Raw genomic sequence first — 23,614 nt, 5'->3', positions numbered from 1 at the left:
GTGAATTCAGGCTCTGTCACTGCTGGCCAGGATCACTGTCTCCTTGGTCCCCCTGTTTCTCAGCTCTCCCCTCTCCAATAGCTCACACACCCACGTGATCGAAAGGTGGGGTCTGCCCAAGTTGTTCCTGGATGCAGTCTTCATCATTCGATGGTTAATTTAATGTGTCGACTTGGTTAGGCCATAGTACCCAGTGTTTGGTCAAATGTTATTCCAGATGTTTCTGTGAAGGTTTGTTTGTGAGGGTTTTTTTTTTTTTTGATGATGATGATGATGAAATTAACATTTAAATAAAGAGTAGACTCTGAGTGAAGGAGATAAACTTCCAGAATGTGAGTGGGCCACATCCAATCAGTTGAAGACCTGAATAAAAGAAAAAAAAACCCCACTGACTTCTAATAAAGATGGAATTCTACAAGCAGGCGGCCTTTGGACTCGGACTGCAACTTTTCCCTGGGTCTCCAGCCTGTGGACCTGTTAGCCTTTTGAATAGGGTGAACCAATTCCTGTCTCTCTATATATGTAGACACACACACATTCACACATACACAGAGCAGAGAGGGATCTCCTACTGGTTCTGTTTCCCCAGAGCAGCTCTTCAATTTCAGGATAAAAATCTTAGATCCTTAGCTAGCCCACAGGGCTCCTCAGCCACGTGAGCTCACCCAGCGCCTCTGGACAAATTGGAAAAAGCCACTGCCTCTAGGCACATGTGGCTCTGGCAGAAATCCACACGGCTTGGTGGGCGGAGCCCAGGTGAGCTTTCCCTCTTAGTTTGGTGCACAACCTGGACAACCACACAGGGCGGCTCTGCCTCCTGCCGGCCCCTGGCTGGCCGCTGCAGCCTCACCACTCTTCCTCTCCTAGCCCCACATTCCTCAGCTCCTGGAACCTCCTGAGCTCCTTCGCCACTTGGCCTTCGTATATCCGGTCACTGCTGCGTTGGGTTCCTCCTCACCGCCCTGCCAAGGCCTCCTCTGGGCAGTTCTCGGCCTCGGTCCCGTTGGCCTGTCTTCTCTGATACTGCTGCTGAGTGATTGCTCGGGGATCCCCACGGCCCTTGAACTTTGATCCGCCGCCAGGCCGGGCACTAGTAGGCGCTCAGTAAGTGTCTACTGAACAAGTGAGAACGGGGCGGCGTTTCAGTTGGGTGAGTGAATGAATGACGGGCGGGGCGCGGGGCGCGCGGTCCGCAGCAGGAGGCGCCCGCTGCCACCCCCTGGAGGGCGCGCCTCCCTCTCCCGCCTGGTCCGCCAGCTCTGGAGGAGGCCGGGAGGGGCCGCAGGGAGTCCAGGGGACGGCGGGGCCGCGGCGCGGGGGAGGGGCGGCGGCGCGGGGGGCGCCCGCGGGGGTGGGCGCCGCGCCCCCGCAACTCCTTCACTCCGCCGGGGTCTCCGGGCGCGGAAGCTGCCGGCCCGGCCGCAGCGCGCGGAGGGAAGGCGGCCCCGGCCCGAGAGGAGCCTCCCCCGCCGGGCCGCGGGAACTGGCGGCGCGGGGGTGTCCCGCCGCGCGCGCGATCGGCAGCGGGAGGAGGGGGCCGGCCTCGCCCCGCGCCCGGGTCCCCGCGGGACGCCCACCCCCGCGGGCGCCCCCCCGCCCCGCCGCGCGGCCCCGCCTCGGCTCCGGGCTCGGAATCTCGAGCCCTTCCTGCGTCTTGCCCCTCTTTCCTCTGGGCCTTGGTACGCCCCAGGGGACAGATGTCTTGGGATCTTTAACATTTGGGATGCTGCAAATGCCGAAGTTAAATGAAATACCTTCGGGGAGGGGAGGCCGGGAGGAGCCGCGGGGGGAGGACAGCTGGCCCGGACGAGCAGGTCCTGAGGCTGCAAGGCGCGCGCGGGGGGCGCGGGGGCTGGCGGGCGGCGCGGGACCTCCATGGGACAGGTAAGGGGGAGCGCCGGGGGCGCAGCGCGGTGAGCTGGGGGGATGGAGCCCCTAACCCACGGCCTTCCGCCCTAGCGGAGGGGGCCCTACGGGGAAGGGAGGGGCGGTGGTTTGCCGGGGGGTGGGAATTCCGAGTTCCTACCAAAAATGCCTGTTTCCGCCTGCTCGACCTTTCTCCTCCGACCTTCCTCACGCCTGTGGGTCCCCTGGCCAGGTTCCGGAAAGCCAGACAAAAGGAGCTGAGTCCCGGGCCGCCTGGACGCGGAGGGCGCGGTGGGGGAGGGGAGCAGGGTGGACCGGACAAAGGGGCTTTTTAAGGAGAGCCTAGAGGTCTGATTCCGGCGCGCATTCCGGGCTGTTGTGGAGTCCCCTGTCCCAGCCCACTCCACCGTCACTCTCTGGAGGCGAGCACCTTTCCCGGTGGGAAGCGAGAGAGGAGAAAGAAAATAGTTCAGGAACCATCTCCCACCCGCTTCTCCTGGAGGGTCCCGGGATGTTTCCCACTGAGTCGGTTGGAGCGGCTATCGACTTGTTAATTCTTTAAGTGAAATTTTAGGAGTGCCTGAGACCGTGCTTTGCTGGGTGCTGGAGGGGGTGTGGAGATGGTGCAGGCCCTTGCTTGAACTTCAGTTTCGTGTATCATAAGAAACTTAAAGAAGGAACTTTAAAAAAAAGTGATGGAGAGTGTGAGTCGATGGCTGCAGGATGTGGGAGATTTCTGATTCAGGACTTTCTCTTAGGAAATGAAAACCCTAAAGAGATGCAGCTTTTCTCCCTCTTTCAAAGATCGGATTCCAAGTGCTCGAATGTTATGCAAGGAAACCCCACTTCCTCATCCACTGGAGGTCTTGGTGATGATGCCCTGGGGTTTGGGGTTTGGGGCACTGGCGGGGAGCAGGCTGCTGAGCCCCACTTCTCAGCAGGCCTCTGGAATGCCCACCTCTCCCTGGATATTTTGAGTCGAACGGCGTGACAGATGCTGAGACCCACGGGCTCGGGAGTTCTCGGGAGAGTTGGTTTGCCAGCCCCATTCCAAACCTCAGGGCCTGCTGGGCTGGGAAACACTGCGTGTGAATCTGAGGGGTCTTTGAGAATTGCAGGGGGTCAGGGCAGTGACTGGTCATCTGTGCTTCTCCACCTGCACTCAGAGATGGGAGATGACCTGAGGGCGCAGTTCTTACCTGGATCCCTGGGCACCAGCGCGTCTGTGGCTAGAGTTCAGAGGGTCGTGAACTTAGAGGGGAGAGGTGTGCTTGCCGCCAGCCTTTACTGAGATTTAGCATCGCCTGCAGTCGTGAAGGCAAGGAAGCGCTGGCAGTGCCTGTGGCTTGCCATGGGTAGGCATCACGGGGGGTTCACATCACAGTGCCATTGCTGTGGCTGTCTTGAAACACTATTTCCAGTCGTCACTGCTATGGAATTGCCCACTTCAGGGTCCTGTTTAACATGAATAAAGAAATACATATATATATATATGTTTTTCTGTTTTTAGAACTGTGTTTCAATATAATTGGTTCTCTTAGTGACCCTCTTCATTTTCTTTTGTGCATTAAAAAATATGCTATGAGCTGATTCTAGAAACTTCCATCACCCCCCACCTGGCGCTGGGGGATGGGCAAGGCGGAGGCTGGGTGCCAGCTGTGCACAGAGTCAACTCTTCTGTTTGTCGTGGGGAGAATGTGACCAGCCTGTAGGGGAGGGGGAGGAGACGGCTGTGGGCTCTTAGGGAGACCCAGAGCGGGCCCTCCACTGCTGGCCTCAGCCTGGGGAGAGGAGGAGGTGGTCAGCCTGGAGGGCTCGGGCTAGCGTTGTTTGGAAAGAGGGTGTGTGCAGGAATGTGAAGGTGAACTGGATATGTGTGTAGGGGTGGGGGGGTGTGGCGAAGTCGGGGCAAGATGCTTGGGGTATGACCTCCTCCATCATCCCTGCCCTGGGGCTGGGGAGTAGAGAGGTGGTCCTTGGGGCTCGGGGAGGAAGCCATCCAGAAAAACATTGAAATGCCGGGATCCCAGAGAGTGGGGCATGGCGGGAAAGGCCTGGGGGAGCCTTGCGGGCAGTCAGTAGCCTGCAGCATGCGTCTGTGTTTTCCTGCTGCTAGGGGTGGGCACCCAGGGGCCTTGGTCCTTACTTCCCCCGGTGAAATAGGCTGGTTTCCAAACAGTCCTCCGTTTTCTTGAGGGTCAGTGGGATGGGAGACCTGGAGGCCTTTTTTTAATAGGGAACAAGTTCCGTTTTGGTCTCTGGTCCCTCATGTTTGGGGAGTGGACTTAGAGCCTGGGGTCACAGTGGCCCTCCTGTGGACTGGGGTTCGGGCCAGTGCTCCGTGGACCTCGTTGAGGGATGGATGGAAAAGAGCAACAGGGAGGTGATGGCCTTGCTGATCCATGGGGGAAAATCTGGGATAAAAAGAGAAAAGCCTGGTCTTCTCCGGGACCCCAGAGCCTCCCCTCATGGCATTCCAGCGTCACTGCCCCGCCTGGAGTTTCTAGCGGATTTGGCCTTAGTCCCCTTTCCCACATGGGCGAGCAGTGACCCTCCTGTCAGTGTGCAGGTTTCCGTGGGTGTCCCCAGTGGAGCAAGTTCTGGGGGATGGACCCCAGGAGAGCAGCTCCGCGGGGCCCTGGGCCCCGCAGGCCGGCCTGATCCAGGTGCCTTCTCCCGGGGTTCCTCCGCGGGGCGCCCCAGCTCCCGCTCCCCCGCTGCCCCCGGAAGTGCGGAGGCCCGAGCTGCCTGAGCGGCAGGATTTGTTCAGGGAAGGGCTTGCTCACCCGCTCCTCCCTCTGACTCAAGTCCTAACAAGTAACCTGGCTCCCCTGGCCCGGCAGCCTGGGAGGGACGCAGGCGGGACCGGAGGGAGGAACGGCCATCGGCCATCAGCGTGTGGAGCGGAGCCGGGTCAGAGAGCACCGGCGGCCTGGGACACCCTGAGGTGACATGCCAGGCCCCTCAGCCCCCTGATCTGAGACAGGGGGTGTTTCCCAGACTCCTGGACTGGAACCTGGAAGCAGGTGAGGGCGGGGTGGCCGGAGAGGGGCTTTGGGGCGAGGAGCAAGCTAGCCTGGGATTAGGGGGGGCAGCAGTGGCCGTCACCGCCCCCCACTCGTGTCTGGGGCACTGGTGACAGGGGTGCTGGTGGGTGCGGGTAGGGTCCCGTCATCGTGGTTCCCAGGCCTCAGTTTCCACGGGAACAAGGAAGGAGGGGAGGGGAGAGGCCCAGGACCCGGCTTCCGGGGCCACGTTTGTGACAGGAGAGGGCCCCCAGTGGCTCAGCTGGAGGGAACGTGCAGCGGTGTCCCCCTCCCCACTTTACGCCCCCACTGCCCTCCTTGGCCTTTTCCTGGGGACACTGCTCAGTGGCTGGACTGCTTCGGGGGCCCAGGACTGAGGCTTGGGGTGGGGGGCTGAGGGTCTGGAGGGCAGGGAGGGGGTCCCGTGGTGCAGAGGGGCGGGGATGGTCCTGAGCAGCCTTTATGGAAAGCAGTGCCTTCAACACCTAAGGGAGCCTGTGGGCCCTGGGGCGGGGTCGCTGCAGCTGGAGGGCAGCGGGGTGGGGTGGAGGGGTGGGGGTGGCACATGAGGAGCCTGCTACAGGTGTCACGGGGTCCTACTCAGCTCGATGTCATCCAAGAGGTCCAGACTCAGACGGGGCAGGCAAGGCCCTAGAGGCTGTTCCGGGAGGCCAGGGAGGCGGAGGGAGGCGAGCCCCCTGGATTTCACAGGCAGTGGCAGGCTCCGCCGTGGCCTTCTGACCTGGGGTCCTGCGCTCTTCACCCTGCTTGGAGCGGGCTCGCCCAGCACGGGGTTGGGATGGCGGGAAGCGCCAGTGCCTCCTCCGACCCGCTGACCCTGGCAGGAGGGGAGGGGGTGTAGGGGGGCTGCCAGCCCGCCCTCAGCCCCCGTCATCCGCCACTCGCTGTCTGCAGCAGGCTGGGGGCCTTGAGAAGCCTGGGCTGAGTTGTCACAACTTCCCAAGGCAACTCCTGAGTGGTTAATAATTAATTAGTAAGTGTGACTAATTGACAGCTTCCCCTCCCGCATCACCCCCTCCCCTGTCCACAGCCGAGTGCTCACCAAGACGGCCTCACTTCCTCGCTCTGGCTGGGCCCTGCCCCTGGCTTCTGGGGACAGTCAGAGGCTGCCTGGGACTGTGCAGGGGGAGGCCGGGGGCTGCCTGTCCCCCTGTCGTCCTGCTCTGACTTCCGGGAGAGACAGATCACACAGAGCTAGCTCTCACCCTGTTCTCAGTCCCCAGAACATATGGCCGGCCTCTCTGGCATCTTTGCAAAGGCCCTGCATAAACTTTCTTTTTAATCCTACCATTCATTTGCTAGACTTAGAGAACTGAAATTCCAAAGTTTGCCTACTGTTTTCAGGGCCATGGTTCTAACTGATGCCCAAAGTACTCTGTCTGACAGGACGTGTTTATGCGGGTCTGTAAAGCTGTCCAGAGGCAGGGAGCTGCTGCTGGGACCAGCAGTCTGCAGCACCCCCCCACCTGCCTCGCTTTGGGCTCAGTTTTCCCTGAGGTCTCCTTCTCCCGCCGCCGGTGCCCTGAGGAGAGGCAGGATAAGCTCCAGACAGAAACTCGGAAAGACTTTTGGACTGTTGCTCAATGGCTGACTCAGTGAGGAGGTGGCTGGGCTCTCCTTCCAGGCCGCCTGCCTGGGCCCCGCCCGCCCCTCCCCACCCCACTCCAGCCAGCAGCCGCTGGGCCCTGGCCAGCTTGGACCTGGACCAGGGCAGGGGTTTGGTGAGGAGAGAGGGGATGACCAGCAGGTGCTGTTTTGGTGGCTGGTGCTGGCCGGGTGGACGCACACCTGGGATGGCACCTGAGCTACTCGTGTGTCCCCAGCCCCAGGGTGGCAAGGCAGCAGGGCCTCCTTCCTGTCCTCGGGCAGCTTCTGCTCTGGTCTGTCCCTCCACCCCTGGCAGCCCTGACATGCACGCGCACACACATACATACACGTGTGCCCTGACACACATGCGCACATGCATGTGCCCTGACACTCACATGCACGTGGCTGTGGGGTGTGGGCTCCGGGCCATCTCCCCTTCGAGGGGTCTCCCAGGCACAGTTGGCAGCCTTCCCTGGAGTTGGTTCACACTTTGGGCAGCTCCCTGGCTAGAGTGGCGGCACCTGCCTAGATGGACACCCTGGTGCAGACAGAGAGGAGGACAGCTTGGGCCGAGTGCCCGTGCCCTTGCTGGGTGGCAGTGGGACGGGTCTCAGGCTGCGGTCAGCACCCCACCATGCTGGGCACACACGTTTTCCTCCTTTCTCCTCTTCTTTCTTCTTCTCCCCTTCTTTCCACCCTCTCTGCTCTTTTCCTACTGGTTTTTCTTGCAGTCTCCTGGCTCTTGTGGCCACCTCTGCCGGCGCCCCCCACGTCTCTAGGAAGGAGGCGTCCGGGGGCTCGGGGACCAGAGAGCCCACCGAGGGCAGGTTTGCTGCGAGGCCCGCCCAGCCTGCTCTCTGCAGCAGCCCCGGCACTGAGGACCCCCACCCCAGCCTCACTTCCTGGAAACACGTTCCTCACTCCACACCCCCTGCTCTCGAGCATCTGATTAATAAGCTTTGTTTGGAAGCAAGGAAATTTACATAGATCGGTGTTTTTGCTACTCTTTTAAAAGTTGGGGAAACTGCAGGCCACCTCCACGTCCTGGCCCAGGCTGGGAAGGGTGTCAGCCCTCCCTCCTCTGCGCCCCCTCCCCCCAGAAGTCCGCCATGGAGAGCAAGGATGAGGTCAGCGACACGGACAGTGGCATCATCCTGCAGTCTGGTGAGTGGAGGGCCAGCCCTGACTCCCTGAGTCCCAGGCTGCAGGGCTGGCCAGGCTTGGATGCCCAAGGAGGAGGTGGGGTGGGTGGAGGGGTGCTGCTGGGGGCAGACACTGGCAGGCTGGAGGGTTTCCCTTCCTGGGGGTTGGGGGGTCTGGCCTGCAGCTTCGTCCTGTCTGGAGCAGCGATCTGTCTGCCACACTCAGCTCTGGCCCCAGTGATTACTAACAGGCTGACAGGTCTTATCTGCTTAGTGTGACGGTGCTGTGTCTCTGGCCTGAGCTGGTGGGCCAGCCCGGTCTGGTTTTGAGAGAGGACAGGAGAGAAGGGCATGCGTGTGTGGGGGGGAGGGTGGGGGAGGGAGAGACAGGGAGAGAGGGAGAGAGGGAGAGGAAGTTACCTGCCGTGGGTGGAGGGTGAGAAGCAAGGGGCCAGTTCTGACCACGGTCCTCCCTCCCCCGCAGGCGGCTGGTAGGACAGCCCTCCCCTCTGAGCTGTAACGGGGCCCTGTCGCACTTTGTGGTTGTGACACAGGCTGTGGCCCCAGCTGGCCTGTGGTCCGGGCAGGCGAGGGGCTGTGTGCAATCAGCCCAGGGTGGTCCAGAGGGGTCCGAGACAGGCTTCCCTGAGCGTGTGCCCCTACCCCCCAGGCCCTGACAGCCCGGTGTCCCCCGCGAAAGAGCTGACCCACGCGGTCCGCAAGCAGCAGCGGGCCCTGGAAGAGCGGTTGGAGGCCTGCCTGGAAGAACTGAGGAGACTCTGCCTGCGGGAGGCGGTGAGAGCGGGTGTCCCCTCCACACACACCAGCTTGGGGTTAATCTGAGGGGCCTGAAGCTGCCTTCGGGGACGTGGGGGGCTGAAGGGAGGGAACCTCCATCCTGAGAGAGTTCTGGGGATCAGACCAGTGGATGGTCCCTGGTGTTTGGACAGCTCAGGGAGGGGTTAGTTCGCCCCTACGGGGCCCAGGCACAGGGAAGGGTGGAGGAGGGGACTGCAGGGGGACCGAGGGGATGGAGGCGCCTATGGGAACTGTGTCCTGGCTAGTGCAGGTCCCAGGAGGCGGGGAGCCGTGAGACAGCCCTGGACGTGGGGACGGGGCGGATGTGCTCAGGGGTGTCTGGGAGGGGCGGGCATAGGCCAGGCGGGGCCCGCTGGACAGGCTACTCCTGTCAGGCTGAGGCCCAGACAGCCTGGTGTGACCTCGCTTCCCCGCAGGAGCTGACGGGCACCTTGCCAGCAGAGTATCCCCTCAAGCCAGGGGAGAAGGCCCCCAAGGTCCGCCGGAGGATTGGAGCCGTTTACAGACTGGACGAGCGGGCCCTGCACAGAGAGGTGAGGAGCTGCAGGGCGCCGTCCCGGGGCCCGCGGCTGGCCGCTGGCGGGAGGCGGTGCGGCCTCCGGAGCGCGGGTCTCTGCTCCTGCTCCCCCAATTCGGGCTCTTGGCTCCGCGGGGACGCAGGGCGCCGGCTGACATGTAGCCCACGTGGCTGTGGGGAAGTCGTGGCTGCCAGGAACCCAGGGGGCTAGGACTCAAGGGAGGACAACAGGCTCGGTCCCTGTGGGCAGAGGGTCAGCCGGGAGCACAGGCAGCCAGAGAGGAGGCAGCCAATGCAGGTGGTTGCTCTGGCCCCCGGGCTGCCCACCCCTTTCTCAGCATGGAAGGGGGGCCCTGGGGGTGGCTCGGTTGCTCAGAGCCCTCCTGGTGGAGTGAGGGGTGCGGCACCCCTGGGTCCCTCCCTGCCCGGCTGGTGGGGGTCCGGCCACAGGTGTGCTGGCAGGTGTGCTCTCGGGGCCTCTGGCCCGGGGCCCCGCCACCCGCTCACTCCGCTGTCCCCCAGGACCCCCTGAGCGGCCTGGAGCGGGAGCTGGCCCTGCAGCTGCAGATCGCCGAGGCGGCCCGGCGGCTGTGCCGGGAGGAGAACTTGGGCCGCCAGGCGCGCCGGCAGCGGAAGCACGCGGTGCAGCAGGAGGAGAAGAAGCTGCGGGAGCTGCAGCGCTGCCTGGGGGAGCGACGGCGCAGCAGCGGGGCCCCTCCCGCCGCCCCGGCCCCGGGCCCAGGTGAGAGCCGCCCACTCCGCCCCGGCCTCCCGTGAGCTTCCTGGGGCGCACAGGCTGACAGCACGTTGGGGGAAACCTGCTCCCTGGGTCCAGCTCTACCCAGTCCTGACCCTCGGGGACTCCACCCCACAGCCCGGGGCTGAGACCCTCCCCATCCTTAAGAAACAATCCGCCTCTCCCTTCTACATCCTCCTCCAGGAGACCTCCTGGGCGGAAGGCATCCCAGGCTGGCCTCCAGCTTATCTCAAGGGTTTGTTTAGCCCTTCTGACCCCAGGCCCACAGGGCAAGTGATCTGAGGCTCCTGGGAGCCCGAGGCTCTGCTGTCCCCTGACCCGAGCTAGGCCTGCATTCTGTGCATGTCTGCTCACTGAGCTGCTTCAGGGCCGTGGCTGCCTGTGGATGGTCTGGTTGAAATCCAGCCCCACCAGGGCCACACCCCACCACCCTGTAAGTGTCTGGAACCACCCTGGTCAGGAACAGGAAACTTTGTTCTCTAGTGATTGTGCCTCTAGTCTAGTCCCTGAGCCCAGTGGCCCAGTGACCGCTGGCTGCGGGGCACCCGGGACTGACTGTCAGTGGACATCGCGTGCCCAGCACTGTTACTTTTCTAGCAAGTGGGTCTGGGCCCTTGGGTGTGACTTATCCTTCTGACCCAAGCCCAGCTGCTCAGGTCAGTATCTGAAGGCCTCCTGTCCACCCCCAGGGCATTGGGCCCTGGGCTCACCCCTCCCCCAGGCCTCTCCTGGCTCCCAGACCTCCTGCCGCATCTGAGGGAGCTGGAGGAGGGAGTGGGGCAGTGGCCCTGAGCAGAGCTGGATTCCGGGGCCTCCGTCTGGGCTCCCCAGGCTCCCACCCCTGCCCTTCAGGTCGCTTCCTGCCGAGGCAGCCTCCTGCCCTGTGGGGGATGCTTGTGTGGAGCCCAGGAGCCCTTGGTCCCCAGGCCTTGTGGCCACGCCTCTCTGCACAGTGCCCGCACCCACATGGCGTCTCTAATTTCGGGTAGAAAGGGTGTGTCTAGACACCTCCCAGGTCCCTCTAGCAGCCAGGAGTGGAGGGCGAGGGAGGAGGTGCCTCCACGTGACAGCTGACCCAGTAAACCCAGGAGACCGATGCAGGCGCAGCCGGCCAGCTTCTCGGGGGACAGCTCTGATGGAGAGAGTCCTCTGTCCTCCCTCCATTCCCGACAGGGCCCAGGACTTGACCTCCCCTGCAGAGGCAGCTGCTGACCTGGGCGTCAAAGCCCCTAAGGGCCCGCTTGCTGAGCTGCTGCGGAGCCGGTGGGGGTGGGCTGTACCCCGACCTTGCGTCTCAGCCCCTCCAGTGTCTCGTTGGCCTCGCGCTGCTTGGTGGGCTCCCCTGACCACAGGCCTCCGGTGTGGGGTGGCGGAGGGGGTGGGGTGTCCCTCTGCTGTGGCCACTGGGATGGTGATGCTTCTTGCTGGCCGTGGGGAGCAGGCCAGGACACGCCTGGGGCTTTGGCCAGCCGTCTAAGGAGGTGGGCACTTAGAGGGAAGACAGAGCTGGGGGGACGGAGCCTGGCCTAGTGGCTAATTTCACCCTCCCGATCAGAGAGGCAGCCCTGTCTCCACCTGCCGCCCTGTCTCCATGAGGCCAAAGTCCTGGGTTCCAATGTCCTGTCCTGACGAGGCCTGGGGTCTTGGGTCCCAGTGTCCTGTCCTGACGAGGCCCAGGCTCCTGGGTTCCAGCGTCCTGTCTGGGGAGCCCAGGAGGAGGCGGTTTTGGACAAGTAATTCCTGTCCTGTAGCTCGTCTGCCCAGCTGCACTGTCCCTGTAAGGAGGAAGCAGAGAGGTTAATCATTAGTTAATAGCTTAGGTGTTTCGAATTCTAATTTTAAAAAAAGCAAACAAAATTAACCAACAAAATAAGAAAAATCCACCCACCACCTTGGTCTCCACCCAAAGCTGATTCGGTTTGGACACATAGCTATGCCGGTCCTCTGCTGGTGGCAGGAGAGGTCAGGTGTGGAATTGATGACCACAGGGAGCCTGATGAGAAATGCCCCTAGCAGGGTTCTGGTGCTGCAGATGCTCTGAACGAGTTTGTTGATCGATGGCACCTGCCATCAGCAAGGCTGTCTGGTAGAAATTCTTTGATGCTGGAAAGTTCTAGATCGGCACTGTCCAGTCCAGTGTGGCAGCCACTGGCCACGTGGGCCTGTTGAGCACTTGGAATGGGCCTTGAGTGGCTGAGGAACTACATTTTTAATTTAATTTCATTTTATTACAATAGCCCCATGCAGCTAGTGACTGCTGTGTTGGATGGTGTGGCCTTTGAGAGTGCTCAGCGTTTGGGAGTGTGACCTTTGTGGCTGCCCCTCCACCCAGGGTGTCCTGCTGGCCCAAGAGCTGGGTGAGGTCAGCAGGGCTGGTTGGGGCAGTGTGGCCGAGACTGCGAGCGCTCAGGAACCCCTTGTGAATAAACGGCCGGCAGATAGGTGTGCCAGCCCCCCACCTCTGCAAAGGCAGCGGGTCTCAGACTCCCCTCTTGCATTTAGGCTCATGGAGTTCTGACTGTGAAGACTCGGAATGCCAGGGGTGATGGCTTTCTTCCCAGACCATACATTCAAGCCAAAACACAAGCCTCTAAGCCCACGGCATCTCTGGGGCACAGCAGTAACTGTCCCACAATGTCGTCAACCTGACATTTGTGCAAAATGCAAATCTCTGTTCCCCAGGTTTTTGTTAAGATCAGAAGCTGGGAACCAGAATTCAGTAAGAGGGGGTCTACCCTGCTGAACCCTGAGCCCAGGCTGCCGGGAGCTGAGCAGAGCTCGGGCCGCCCGGCCCTCCCTGGGCAGCCGGCCTCGCATGGCGTACCAGCTGCCTGTCTGTAAAGTTTCTATTTCGTTTAAATTGAGGAGCAGAGGTTGACAAACTTCTGTCAAGGTCCAGATAGTAAGTCTTTCAGGCTTTGTGGGCCCTGTGGTCTCAGTCACAGCTACTCTACATTGTGTCATGAAAGCAGCCAGATGTTACGTAACAGACCTGCAGCTGTGTGTCAGTAAAACTTTATTTATAAAAGCAGCCAGGTAACTGGATTTGTCCCCCGGGCCTGCAGTCAGCCTGTCCCCGTTAGGATTTTCAGATGGCTGGAACTGTTTACTCCTCCTAGAATTTTCTGAGTAGTGACCTGTGCGTTCGTGGCCAGCTAACAGGGAAGCCCCTAAAGGGTGGAGGTGGGGAGCCTCCTCCAGGCAGACCGCCTGAGTGTGACTCTGATGCAGCCACCTTCTGGCGGGCTGACGGAAGCCTCCGCACCCTCCGAGGGACACTCAGGTGACAGTGGAACTCACCTTACAGGGCTGTTACAAGGGTCCCGTGAATTCACGTAGGTAAAGCCCTTGGAAGAGTGTTGGCCCAGGAGAAACACTGGCTCATGTTAACGTGTCCTCATCTTTGTTCTCAAACGTCGCCAAGATGCCTGGTGAGTTCCATCCGGGCCAGGTTAGGCGTCAGCCCGGTATGAAGGTTGCAGTTTGCTCGAGGACAGTGGCGGCAGTGCTCTGGCTTCTGGATCTCGTGGCTGCTGTTTATGCAGAGTGCCACACGCCACGTCATTTGGTGCCACGCCCTGTCGCCAGTGAAGAACCTTCCTGACCCCACCAGACCCTCACTTGGACGGGCCCGCGGCCCCACAGGGGCGCTCAGATCCAGGGCCCTTGAACCGAGCCGCATTTACGGTGTCAGGAGATGATACAAAGGTCAGAAAAATTCCAAGGGGTTCCGAAACAGCTCTGCCTTTCCCTCCGCAGCCTGGAAGCCCTGCCAGAGGGAGCCCTGGCTTTGTTTGTTTGTTTGTTTTAAATTTAATTTTTAAAATTTAATTTAATTTTTTATTGAATGAAAGACTCTAAATTCTATAGTGCTTTACAAGTTTCAAACACATGATTTCTTTTAATCCCATAATAACCCCTTCCCCCGTCCCAGTACTTCCCCCCACTGGTAACCACTGCTTTGTTCTCGGTATCTGTGAGTCTGTCTCTTTTATTCACTCATTTGTTGTGTTTTTTAGCTTTCACGTGTAAGTGAGGTCATACAGTACTTGTCTTTATCTGACTTATTTCACTTAGCATAATTCCCTCCCAGTCCATTAACGTTGCTCCGAGTGGCAGCATTTCATTCTTTTTGTGGCTGAGTGGTACTCCGTCGTAGACACGTGCATCTCACAACTTCCTCATCCCGTCACCTGTCAACGGACACCTAGGTCGCTTCCATATCTTGACTATTGTGAATAACGCTGCTATGAACATTGGGGTGCACGTAGCTTTTCAAATTACTGTTTCTAGTTTATTTTGATATATACCCAGGAATGGAATTGCTGGGTCATGTGGTAGTTCCATGTTTAGTGTTTTGAGGAAACTGTCCTGTTTTCCATAGAGGCTGCACCAGTTTGCATTCCCACCTATAGTGTACGGGGGCTCCCTTTACTCCACACCCTCCCCAGCATTTATTTGTGTTCTTCCTGACTATGGCCATTCCAGCAGGTGGTATCTCACTGTGGTTTGGATTTGCATTTCCCTGATGATTAGCGGTGTTGATCTTTTCATGTGCCTGTTGGCATCTGCATGAACAGGTGGGGAAACAGATTCAGAGCCCTGAAACGCCTTATTCGCGGCTGCCAAGCTAATGGCAGAGCCAGGATTAAAATCAGGTTTCCTGTATCCTCACTCTTAACCTCCGATTTTTTTCTACTTCCAAGTAATAACTTCACTCCATCACAGCACGGAACACACAGTTAGCGTTTCCTGATGAGGGATGCTGTTGGGGAGGGGGAGGGGTGGGGCAGGCCTGGCTGCTGGCCCCCAGGTCTGCAGGTGGACTTCCTCACCTCCTTCTCTCCCCTTTGGCCTCCCCAGAGCTCAGCGCCTCGGATGACAGCTCCCTGTCGGACGGGCTGCTCCTGGAGGAAGGTGAGAGGGTGGTTTAGGGACTGCTGTCGAGGCTGGGCTCCTGCAGGAGAACTCAGGGCTTTGGCGGAGTTTGCTAGTAAGTTCTTCCAGTGGAGAGTGAGTGGAGCGCTAGTGAGCTGGTGGTGCCGGGCTGGGCTCAGCGTCTCCACTCCGCCGGATGCTGGCCTGCCCCGCGCACGCTCTGTTGAGAGGGGGATGTGCTGACCCTTTGCCGTTTGAGATGCTCAGTCATTTTGACGTGGAGGGGAAGGTGAATTCCAGCAGAGCCTACAGGCCGGGGCCTCCCCGCTTTTGCTGGGACTCGACTTTAGCATGCACCTGTCAGAGCCTCAGCCATCTGGCCATGGTCATTGGCCCTTTTGAAAACAAGGTAGCACTAAGGGAGGAAACACAAGTCTGTAGATTAACAACCCTGGTCACAAACCCTAAGGATTCCGGGGGTCAAGGTGGACCAAGAGGGTGGTGCAGTTCTGCCTGGGGGAATGCCCAGGCCAGTAAGGAAACAGCACACCTGGGCACAGCCTGATGAGAAAAACAGGGAAACAGGAAGTTAGCTGCAGACATGGGTCCAGGAGCAAAGGTTAGAAGGTGGAGTCACGTGGGCCAAGGAGAGTCAATCTGGGGAGGCTTCTTGGAGGAGACAGGTATAAAACGGAGCTGTGAGGGAGGTAGGAGAAGAAAGCACTCTGGAGCATCTGGGCCCGGAGCCACGGCTTGGAACAGCCAGACAAGCAGCCCCGGGAGGGGAGCCAGGCGCAGGCTGCGGACACTTGCTGGGCCGGTTCCCCAGCCACTACCCTCACTGGGTTTCTTTCACCTGCAGAGACACCTCAAGGGCCAAAACCTCCCCCAGAGTCCTCAGATCCACCTCCCCGGCCTCTCCCACCCCAGAGCCTCGAGGGGCTGCAGCTGGTAGGACCTGAGACAGGGGGCCTGGAGCGGGCACCCATCCAGAACAGCCCCTGGAAGGAGACGAGCCTGGACCACCCCTATGAGAAACCCAGGAGATCTTCTGAGGCTGGAAGCGAGTCCAGGTCAGGCGGGAGGAAGGGAGGGCCAGGAGCAGGAAGAAACTTGCTGGGGACAGGGGGCACCTTCGCTGTGATGGTGGGAGGTGGGAGTCCATTTCTCTGCACACCCGGAGACCCTGTTCCTGCTGCTGACCTGTCCCCAACCCCTCCAACTTCCAGCAGCCCTGCCACCACCCCGCAGGATGGGCCCAGCGCCTCCAGCCTGTGGCTGCTGGAGCCTGCCTCCTACTACATGGTTCCCATCCGCAGCGTCCCCGGGCAGCGGCAGGGCCGCACCAGCGCCCCCGCCACCCCCGAGATGCAGGGCAGGCGGGGCCAGTCCCAGTCTCTGAGGTAAGAGATGGGCCACATGAGGCAGGGGGAGGGACCCATGGCCAAGCGTGTACATTTGGAGGGTGGTGGCTTCCAAGATTCTGTGGGACACTGGCTGACAGCTGGATAGTGCAGTGGCTTCTCCTCAGGCGCCTTTCTTAAGCACCCCTCAGTAGAGGCTGTGCCCCCAACCAGCAAAGCCAAAGGCAAGTCACTTGTGAAGCAAGTTGTTTCCTTCCAAAGATGCCAGTTTTGTCTTTTTTTGCACAACCGGCTTCAGCTCTCCTGCCGGATTCTCTCGTGGCACGAGGGATGTGTCTCAGTTGACACTTTCCCGGTTGTTTGTAATTGTTTATTATTGGCCACTGACAATGGACAGTTTGCTTTTTCAGCTCATGTACAGTTGATTCTCATTATTTGGGCAAATATGTCCCGTGAAGTCACCGCAGACCATCAGTCTCGGGGATGGAGCTTCTGGGCATGTGTTTGTGCCCTGATCGATATGTAACCTTGTTTTATGGAGTTTCTGTTTAAAGACACCTTATCTAACATGCACGGGTGATCCATTAACACTGACCTCACGGCCAGCAGCGCGAGAACTCACGCCTGAACGAAGCTCCTCTAACGCAGGTTCTCTCCATAAATCACACGCAGACAGCCCTGCAGCACCAGATTGGGAGCCGTTTTAAGCAGTGACAGCAAAAACATTACCGACAAAGAGCACAAAGAAATGAAAAGCATGGCACTGAACAGACTGTGGAAAGGCCACTCGTGTGCAGTGTGAGAGCTGAACCCAGAACTTGCAGCCTCAGCTGGGAAAGCACCTGTCAGGAAGCTCAAAATTTTCACCACCCTGCGTGCGTCCACATGTGACTGCCAAAGGGCTGTGGGTGTTGATTTTGAGGTTTCAAATACATTTTAGCAGTAGGAGAATTTGCAAACACAGAACCTGTGAATAATGAGAATCCACTGCCTGCTACTTTCCACACCCCCTGCTGTTTGGTCAGCGTCTCAGGGGCTGGGTTAGGACGGCAGTGATAGCCGCACCAGGAGAGACAGCAGGCAGCCTCAGGCCAATCCTGGGTCCTCCATCAGGTTAACTTTGCCCATGGGCAGCACTGGGCTGGAGTCCAGCCATGCATTTTATACTTCACATACTGCTGGGGTCATCTTACAAACAGGACCTTTGTTCAAGTTAGTGAAAGTCGCCCCCTCCGGACAGACATGCCTGCGGCCAGCATCTTGGCAGAGCGAGGCTGGATTTCAGCACTCCTGACTGTCCTGGGCTGGTGCCCTTGGGGAGGGCCAGCTGCACGCAGCCACCTTGTCAGAGGTGGTTGGGGCTGCCGTACAGAGCACCACAGCTGGGTGGCTGACGTAACAGAAACTACCGTCTCCCAGTCTGGAGGCTGGAAGGCCGGGATCCGGGTGGCCCAGGACCGTTTCTCCCGAGGCGTCTCCCCTTGGCTGTAGAAGGCCGGCAGTCTCTCCCTTTAAGTGGTTGTCCATCTGGGCCACATGCCAGCTTTACGCCTTCATCTCAGATGCTGGAAGGCGTCCGCCTGGGCAGATTGTGTGTCTGAAATGCCACTGAACACCTCGCACCAAAATGGCTGAGAACAGAGGCAGATGTGGCCTCCTGTACCCACACCCGGGTGCGCAGTGCGGCGGGAGGGTGTGGGGTGCTGGGAGGGGCGCGTTGGGTGCGCACCAGACCAGGAGGGTGTGGGCACGTGTGGCCGAGGCTGCGCAGACGCGCGACACCCCGGCCCCCTGGAGGCAGGGCTGGCTCAGCTCTGGGTCAGCGCGGCCCCTCTCTCCCCGCAGGACGGACCCCTCCCGCGCCGGCCCCGACGGCCGGGGCCGCAGCGCCCTCCCGCGGCGCCGCCCCACGTACTACACGGTGACCGCGCCGGACCCCTGCTGTGCCCGCACCTCGCCCGCGCCGCGCCCCGCCTGCCACTCGTGCTCCGAGGACAGCGGCTCCGACGCCTCCAGCCTGTCGCACCCCACGCCGCCGGGCAGCAGCAGCCCGGACATCTCCTTCCTGCGGCCCCTCTCGCCGCCCCGCCCGCGCGCCCCCCGGCCCCGGCCGCCCCCTGGCTGCCTCCGGGCCCCGCGCTACGTGGTGCTGGCCGAGGGCCGCCCGTCGCCCGGCCAGTGGGGCGAGTGGGGCGAGTGGGGCCCGGGCCGCGGCGACGCCGCCGCCCTGCGCTGGCAGCGCCCACCGCCCGCCCACGGCCGCGTGGCCCGCACGCCCTCGCTGCGCGACAGCCCCGCGGGCCGCGGGCTCAGCAGGGCGGCCGTGTCGGAGGAGCTCAAGTCGTGGCACGAGCGGGCGCGGCTCCGCAGCGCGCGCCCCCACTCGCTGGACCGCCACGGCGCCTTCCGCGTGCGCAGCCTGCCGCCCGGCGCCGAGGCCCCGCGCGCACAGGTACGGCCTCCCCGGGCCCCGCCAGCCCCGCAGATGGGAAGAGCAGGCCCCAAAGCATTTCCCCTTGGCTCTGGAAGGCCCTCTGGAAGACTCCCCTGGGGCCTTCCTAATTTTGCCACGTTTAGCTCAAGAGCACGTGCCCATGTGCGCAGTGGAGATGACGACCCTCCCAGACACCAAAGACACTCTTCCCCTAATGGCTCCACCGATGAACCACAAAACAGACAGGTCGCCGTCTGTTCATAATCAAAGTCCAATCCAAATCACCCCCCAGATTTCCTGACATGAGGGCCCAGGACAAAGGGAGAGTCTGGAAATGTGTTTGCCGGAGCCAGAACCTGTGAATGCCTGTCAGTCAACTTACCCCCACGCCCTACTCCATCCCTCCGCACTGCTGTGATGAGCAGCAGGGTGAAGTGATGGTCAAGTGCCCAGACCCTGAGGTTAGCCTACCCCTGGTCACGTCTCAGCCCTGCCACTTACCAGCGATAGAACTGGGCAAGTTAGTTAACTCTTCTGACCCTCTGTTACTCCCTCCGTAAAAGTAGTAAAGGATCTCTCCTATGTGGGTACTGAGAGCTCTAAATGAGTTAGTGTGTGCAAGGTGACCACGGCGATGCAGAGTAAACACTAGGCAAGTGGAGTTATCGACCCTCCCCGCCCCCATGCCAGGGACCAGGTCAGTGAGCTGCCCGTCTTGTCCGTTAGGGCACCCGGACATGGGGTTGGGTGGCCACCCTGGTTTCTATGTTTCTTTGTTCTGGAAGTGGGGTACCACGCGTGAGCCTCTTTCTGCTCTCTCCCGGGTATGGAGGGCTCTGCAGGGAGCGTGCTCCACGAGCCTCCAACAGGCTGCTGCTTTGAGACCCAGGATTCCAGCTGGCCCAGCTGCCCCTCCCTCCCCCGCCCACCAGTCCTCTGGGCTGCAGCTGGCATCCTGGGCCTGGCAGCACCCTGGCCCCGGTCCCAGGCCGCACCCTCCAGCTGACATGCTCTTCCTTTCCTGCGAGCTTGGACCTGTCCTTGGCCCTGGCCCAGGCCATCCCAACCTGCCTGACGGGGAGGGTGATGGGAAAGGGGCAGGGAGAGGAGGTCAGGGGGCCTGTCAGACCCCAACGACAGCAGGAGGCAATGTGGATAAGGGTGACCCCTGGGCGCAAAGGGCCTCCTGGGAGGCTGGTGCCGCTGCCGGTCAGCGTCCTTATGGGACAGGGATGGTGTGGCCCGGCTTGCCGTCTGGATGCTGCCCGTCTTGTTCACCCATCTTTCCCTTCCTCTGGCCCTGGCAGGTGCCCACAGTGCGTGTGCTCCGGAGATCGCCCGAGGGGGCCCCTGTGCAAATTTTTATACCTGAGAACGGAGAGGTTGTCAGCCAGGTGTGATCCTGAGTTCCAGATGCCTGGCTGGCAGGCAGACGACAGTTTCCCAGCGGGGCTGGGGCTGCAGCCGAGACCGCCTGCCCCGAAGCCGGAAGCCCTCCCCAGCTCCCTTCTCCCGTCGCAGGTCGATGACCTGGAGCTGAGACGTTTTTTTTCACATCAGTTTTTGTTCAGAAGCCTTGGCCTGAGGGTTTATATTTGTGGTTTGTCTTCACCATCCCTGCAATATGACGATGCTCTGTTCCCCAGAGACTGGCCTCCTGGACTCAAGGCCTCGCCTCTGACTGACGGCATCTGTCGCCTTGTGCAGGACACGTGGCGGGGGACGCAGGCAGCAGAGAGGGCCACGGCGCGTTCCTGGAAGCCCCACCCCTGGGTTCTGAGAACTTCCTTGCAGAACAGCCCCGGCCGTGCTGCCCTACTGCCGCTGGAGGCTGCACCTCAGTCCCCCGTTTCTGGCTCTTGGGGCGCCGTCGGGGTGCCTGGGCTAGGGAGTGTGTCCTCCCCTCTCTAATGTGCTCTGTGATGCACGCACCAAGGGCTAGGTTAAGGGTCAGTGTGTCCCGGCGGAGTCTTGTCTGTTTTCCTGACCCCAGGACTCCCCCACAGGGCCCGCAGTTGCTAAGCGCTCCCTGTCCTGTGGGCTCCTGGCATCTCCACAGACCCATGAGCCTTGGTTGGAGGCCTCTCCAGATCAGCCGTCAGGTGGTCCAGGCTGGGGGCTGACCATTTTCTCTGGGCATCGTGAGGACTTGCAGGCCCCGCCCCCTCCCGCTGACATCTTTTTGTCATAGTCCTGAAAAACGGTGCTTCACAGGTGCTTTTGGAAAGGCATCCTCTGTGGCAAGTTCTCAGGACGGGGGCAGTCCTTGCTCCTTCTCCCACCCAGCCGAGCTTCTGCCCTGACAGCGGATTTCCTTGAAGGAGGGCAAGCCCTTATTTTCACAGATGGGGATACCTGCCCTGCAGGGTGTAATGAATTGTCCCAGTGCTGGGCTGAGACCTGAGGCCTGGAAGCTGTCGGGGCTAAGACCATCGGTATCCAGGCTCCTGTCCTGGGGCCTTTGCTGAAGGTCTGATTCCCAAACAGGGATCCTGCTTCTGGGAGAGAGCACTGAGCTGAGGCCAGGAGTGGGGGGCGCCCCAGCTCGGATCTAGCCTGTGCAGAGTCCTCTGTCTGCAGGACAGAGGCCGTGAACACAGCTTGAGGCCGCAAGGGCTTTGAGGCCAGACCTGGAGGAGACACAGCTCTCCGTGCTGCACAAGGCGGCCCGGCTGAGGGGTCGGGAGAGGGGAGCCTGCGTTTCTCGCTGCTCTTACCACGTCCTGCGGCTCCCCGGCTCTGCGCGTCTTCCTGCCCCATCGTGCTGGCTGGCTGTGACTTTGACAGCTGTTCTCCTGCAGTTCTGTGTCTGAGCCTGTTGCCCCCGCGCACAGCCATGCTCTCCCCTTCCAGGGTCCTCCCAGAGCACAGGGCTGAGCCAGGAGACGTCCGGGCACCCCCCACCCAAGCGTCCCTCATGTTAACTTATTGGTCCTGTATGATGCCTGATGCCCCTGCAAAGTGGCTGTGTACTCAGCCTTGGGGCTGTGGGGAGTTTGTGCCCAAAACTTCAATAAAGTCTGCTCTTGGAGAGGCTGAGCTGATGGAGAGTTTCTTTTGTGCCCAGTTTCCTGAGCAGAGGCTCTGCCCTGCCCTTCAGGGTGCAGAGCCACCTGGCCTCCTCAGCTGGTCTGGCCAGGTCCCTGGGGGGCAGGTGGGATGGTGGGGGTGGGGGAGCTCTCTGGGTCCTCTGCAGGATGGAAGCGGGCGTGAAAGCTCCTTGGTACCCCTAGGGCCTGAGGAGCTGGGTTCTGGGACTCATTCCCCAAGAAGGACCCGGGGCCATGGGAGCCTCTGGGGGAGGGGGTCCCGGTGTCCACTGGGTGGGGCGAGATGGTGGTCGGTGATGGGTGCAGCCGAGTCTCCTGGTCCTCGGAGCCATCCAGAGTGGAGGCTCTCATGAGAAACAGCCCCTCTGCTCCAAGGCTGGACAAGGAGGCTCCTTGGGGAAAAGGGGGCCCTTGCCCATCTCTGGGCAGGACCACAGGGCAGGCGTGGGGTTCTCCCACTAGGCCACCTCCTAGCCTGCCCTGCAGGGGCCGCTCTGGGACCACACACGGCGCCCCCTGGAGCCACGATGCTCAGGAGAGACGTGGGCCTGGGGTCTGAGGCGCCCAGCGTGTCAGGTAAAGCGGTCCCTCCTGCTGGCCCTCAGGGCAATGGAGGGGCGGGTGCCAGCGGCTGGGGCGATCTTGGCCCTGCCCACTGCCTGGCAGTGGGTTCTATGGGGCTTGGGTGCCCCATTCTGGGGGGTGGGCCACGAGGGGACACAACCCCAGAGGTTTCTGGAAAAGCGTGGGCCTCCCAACCTCAGACCTGAATCTTTTCCACCAAAATGAGTTGTGGATAAGGGGGCCCGATTCTGTACTTCAGACGACTGTGAGGAGTCAGGCCCAGCGAAACCGTGACTGGTGTCAGGGCGTCCCCAGGGCACAGGGTGGGGGACCCGGGTGGGGGACCCTCCCCGCAATGGATGAGACCAAGTCAGTCAACAGGAAGGGCTGGCGAGGGGGCGGGCAGGCCCCTCAAGGCCCCCTAGGAGCAGAGAGCAGGGTGTGCCCCCGTGTACTGGGCCGGGCAGTGCTCTCCTCCTGGTCCACAGGCAGGTCTCCCAGCCGGGTCTGGGCGGGCAGACATCGCAGGGCTCGGTCCCCCAGCCACAGGGTGCAATGGGATTACCTGGGGCTTCAGGATTTCAGCAGCGAGACGCCCAGAGGCGGAGGGTTCGACACCCAGCCTCTTGAGTCTGAAATGTCCCCAGGCAGGGAGAGCTTCGGATGGAAGACCTGTGAGTCAGGAGGGATCAGGGCTTCAGAGGGTCCCCATTCTCTCCTGGGGAGGTGGGGGGAGCCGGTGGTGGGGCTGCTCAGCCAGATCCCTTTCCTTTTCAGCAGCCTAACCTGGCTCCCGCCCCAGAGTGCAGATGGATCCACCTCCCAACGAGCGAAAATTAAACCAAGTAACATTTTCGCCATCGGCTGACCGCGTCTGTTGGAGTCCTGCCTTGACAGGTGAGTGGCTGGCCCTGGGCCCGGCGGTCTCAGCTCAGGGGGGGCTCAGAGGTGCCGGTGTCTGATTGCCCAGCCCTCGCTGGTGACTCGTGAATGCGCACGAGTCTGCCCGCTCCTGGCTGCCCCATTACAGCTCTGGCGTCTGTGTACCTGTCCCTCGTCAGACCTGCCCTCATGAGGGGCCTGGAGCTGGGCGGGAACAGGACCTCGTCTGGGGCTGGGAGTTAAACCTCACCGGCTCTCTGCTGTTGCGGAGGGCCAGGGCGGACGTCCATACCTGTCTGTGTGTCAGCGAGTCCCAAACCGGCACCTGTGTCCCACAGCCTGTCCCTGAGTTCCGGGCTCTTGCATCCACATTGATGACATGTTCCAGGTGATATCCTGACTTCACTCCCGGCCCCAGCCTGCGCCCCGCCTCAGTTATGCAAGCCAGTCCGTCCAGGCCCCGCGGCCGCCGGCGCCTGGACTCCTGCCGCCTCTCACTCACACATGGTCAGCGCTCTCCCTCCTGGCTCTCCCTTCAGCGTGGACAGGAGTCTGTCTCCCTGCTCTGAGCCCCTGTCTCCCCTCCCCCTGTTACTCTCACGCCCCTGCCGAGCTCCACGCCCAGCCCCGTCCAGTCTCTGAACAGCCGGAGTGATTCTGTTAAAAGTCGGACCACACCACTCTTTAACCCAAAGCCCATCCAGGCC

General features: G+C 61.1%; 1 protein-coding gene across 4 annotated transcripts; it reads left to right on the top strand.

Moving 5' to 3' along the window:
• The first annotated feature begins 1,579 nt into the window (after positions 1-1,579).
• INAVA (innate immunity activator) lies at positions 1,580-21,450 on the top strand. Of its 4 annotated transcripts, none has more exons than XM_074351552.1 (10): positions 1,580-1,884; positions 7,516-7,664; positions 8,313-8,437; positions 8,878-8,994; positions 9,501-9,720; positions 14,599-14,652; positions 15,476-15,686; positions 15,843-16,016; positions 17,823-18,429; positions 19,719-21,450. In XM_074351552.1, the coding sequence occupies exons 1-10, from the start codon at positions 1,724-1,726 to the stop codon at positions 19,809-19,811; spliced, it is 1,911 nt and encodes a 636-aa protein (XP_074207653.1). In that variant the 5' UTR covers positions 1,580-1,723; the 3' UTR covers positions 19,812-21,450. The 4 variants fall into 4 exon arrangements, with proteins under 4 accessions (XP_074207653.1, XP_074207652.1, XP_074207655.1 ...); XM_074351551.1 differs by having other exon boundaries at positions 1,596-1,884; positions 15,846-16,016; XM_074351554.1 differs by lacking the exon at positions 1,580-1,884 and adding an exon at positions 3,291-4,892 and having other exon boundaries at positions 7,601-7,664.
• The last annotated feature ends 2,164 nt before the right edge of the window (positions 21,451-23,614 follow it).

Source organism: Camelus bactrianus, chromosome 23 (assembly GCF_048773025.1).
Source record: "Camelus bactrianus isolate YW-2024 breed Bactrian camel chromosome 23, ASM4877302v1, whole genome shotgun sequence".
In the NCBI taxonomy this organism is placed as follows: Eukaryota; Metazoa; Chordata; class Mammalia; order Artiodactyla; family Camelidae; genus Camelus; species Camelus bactrianus.
This window is presented reverse-complemented; position numbering and strand designations above follow the sequence as displayed.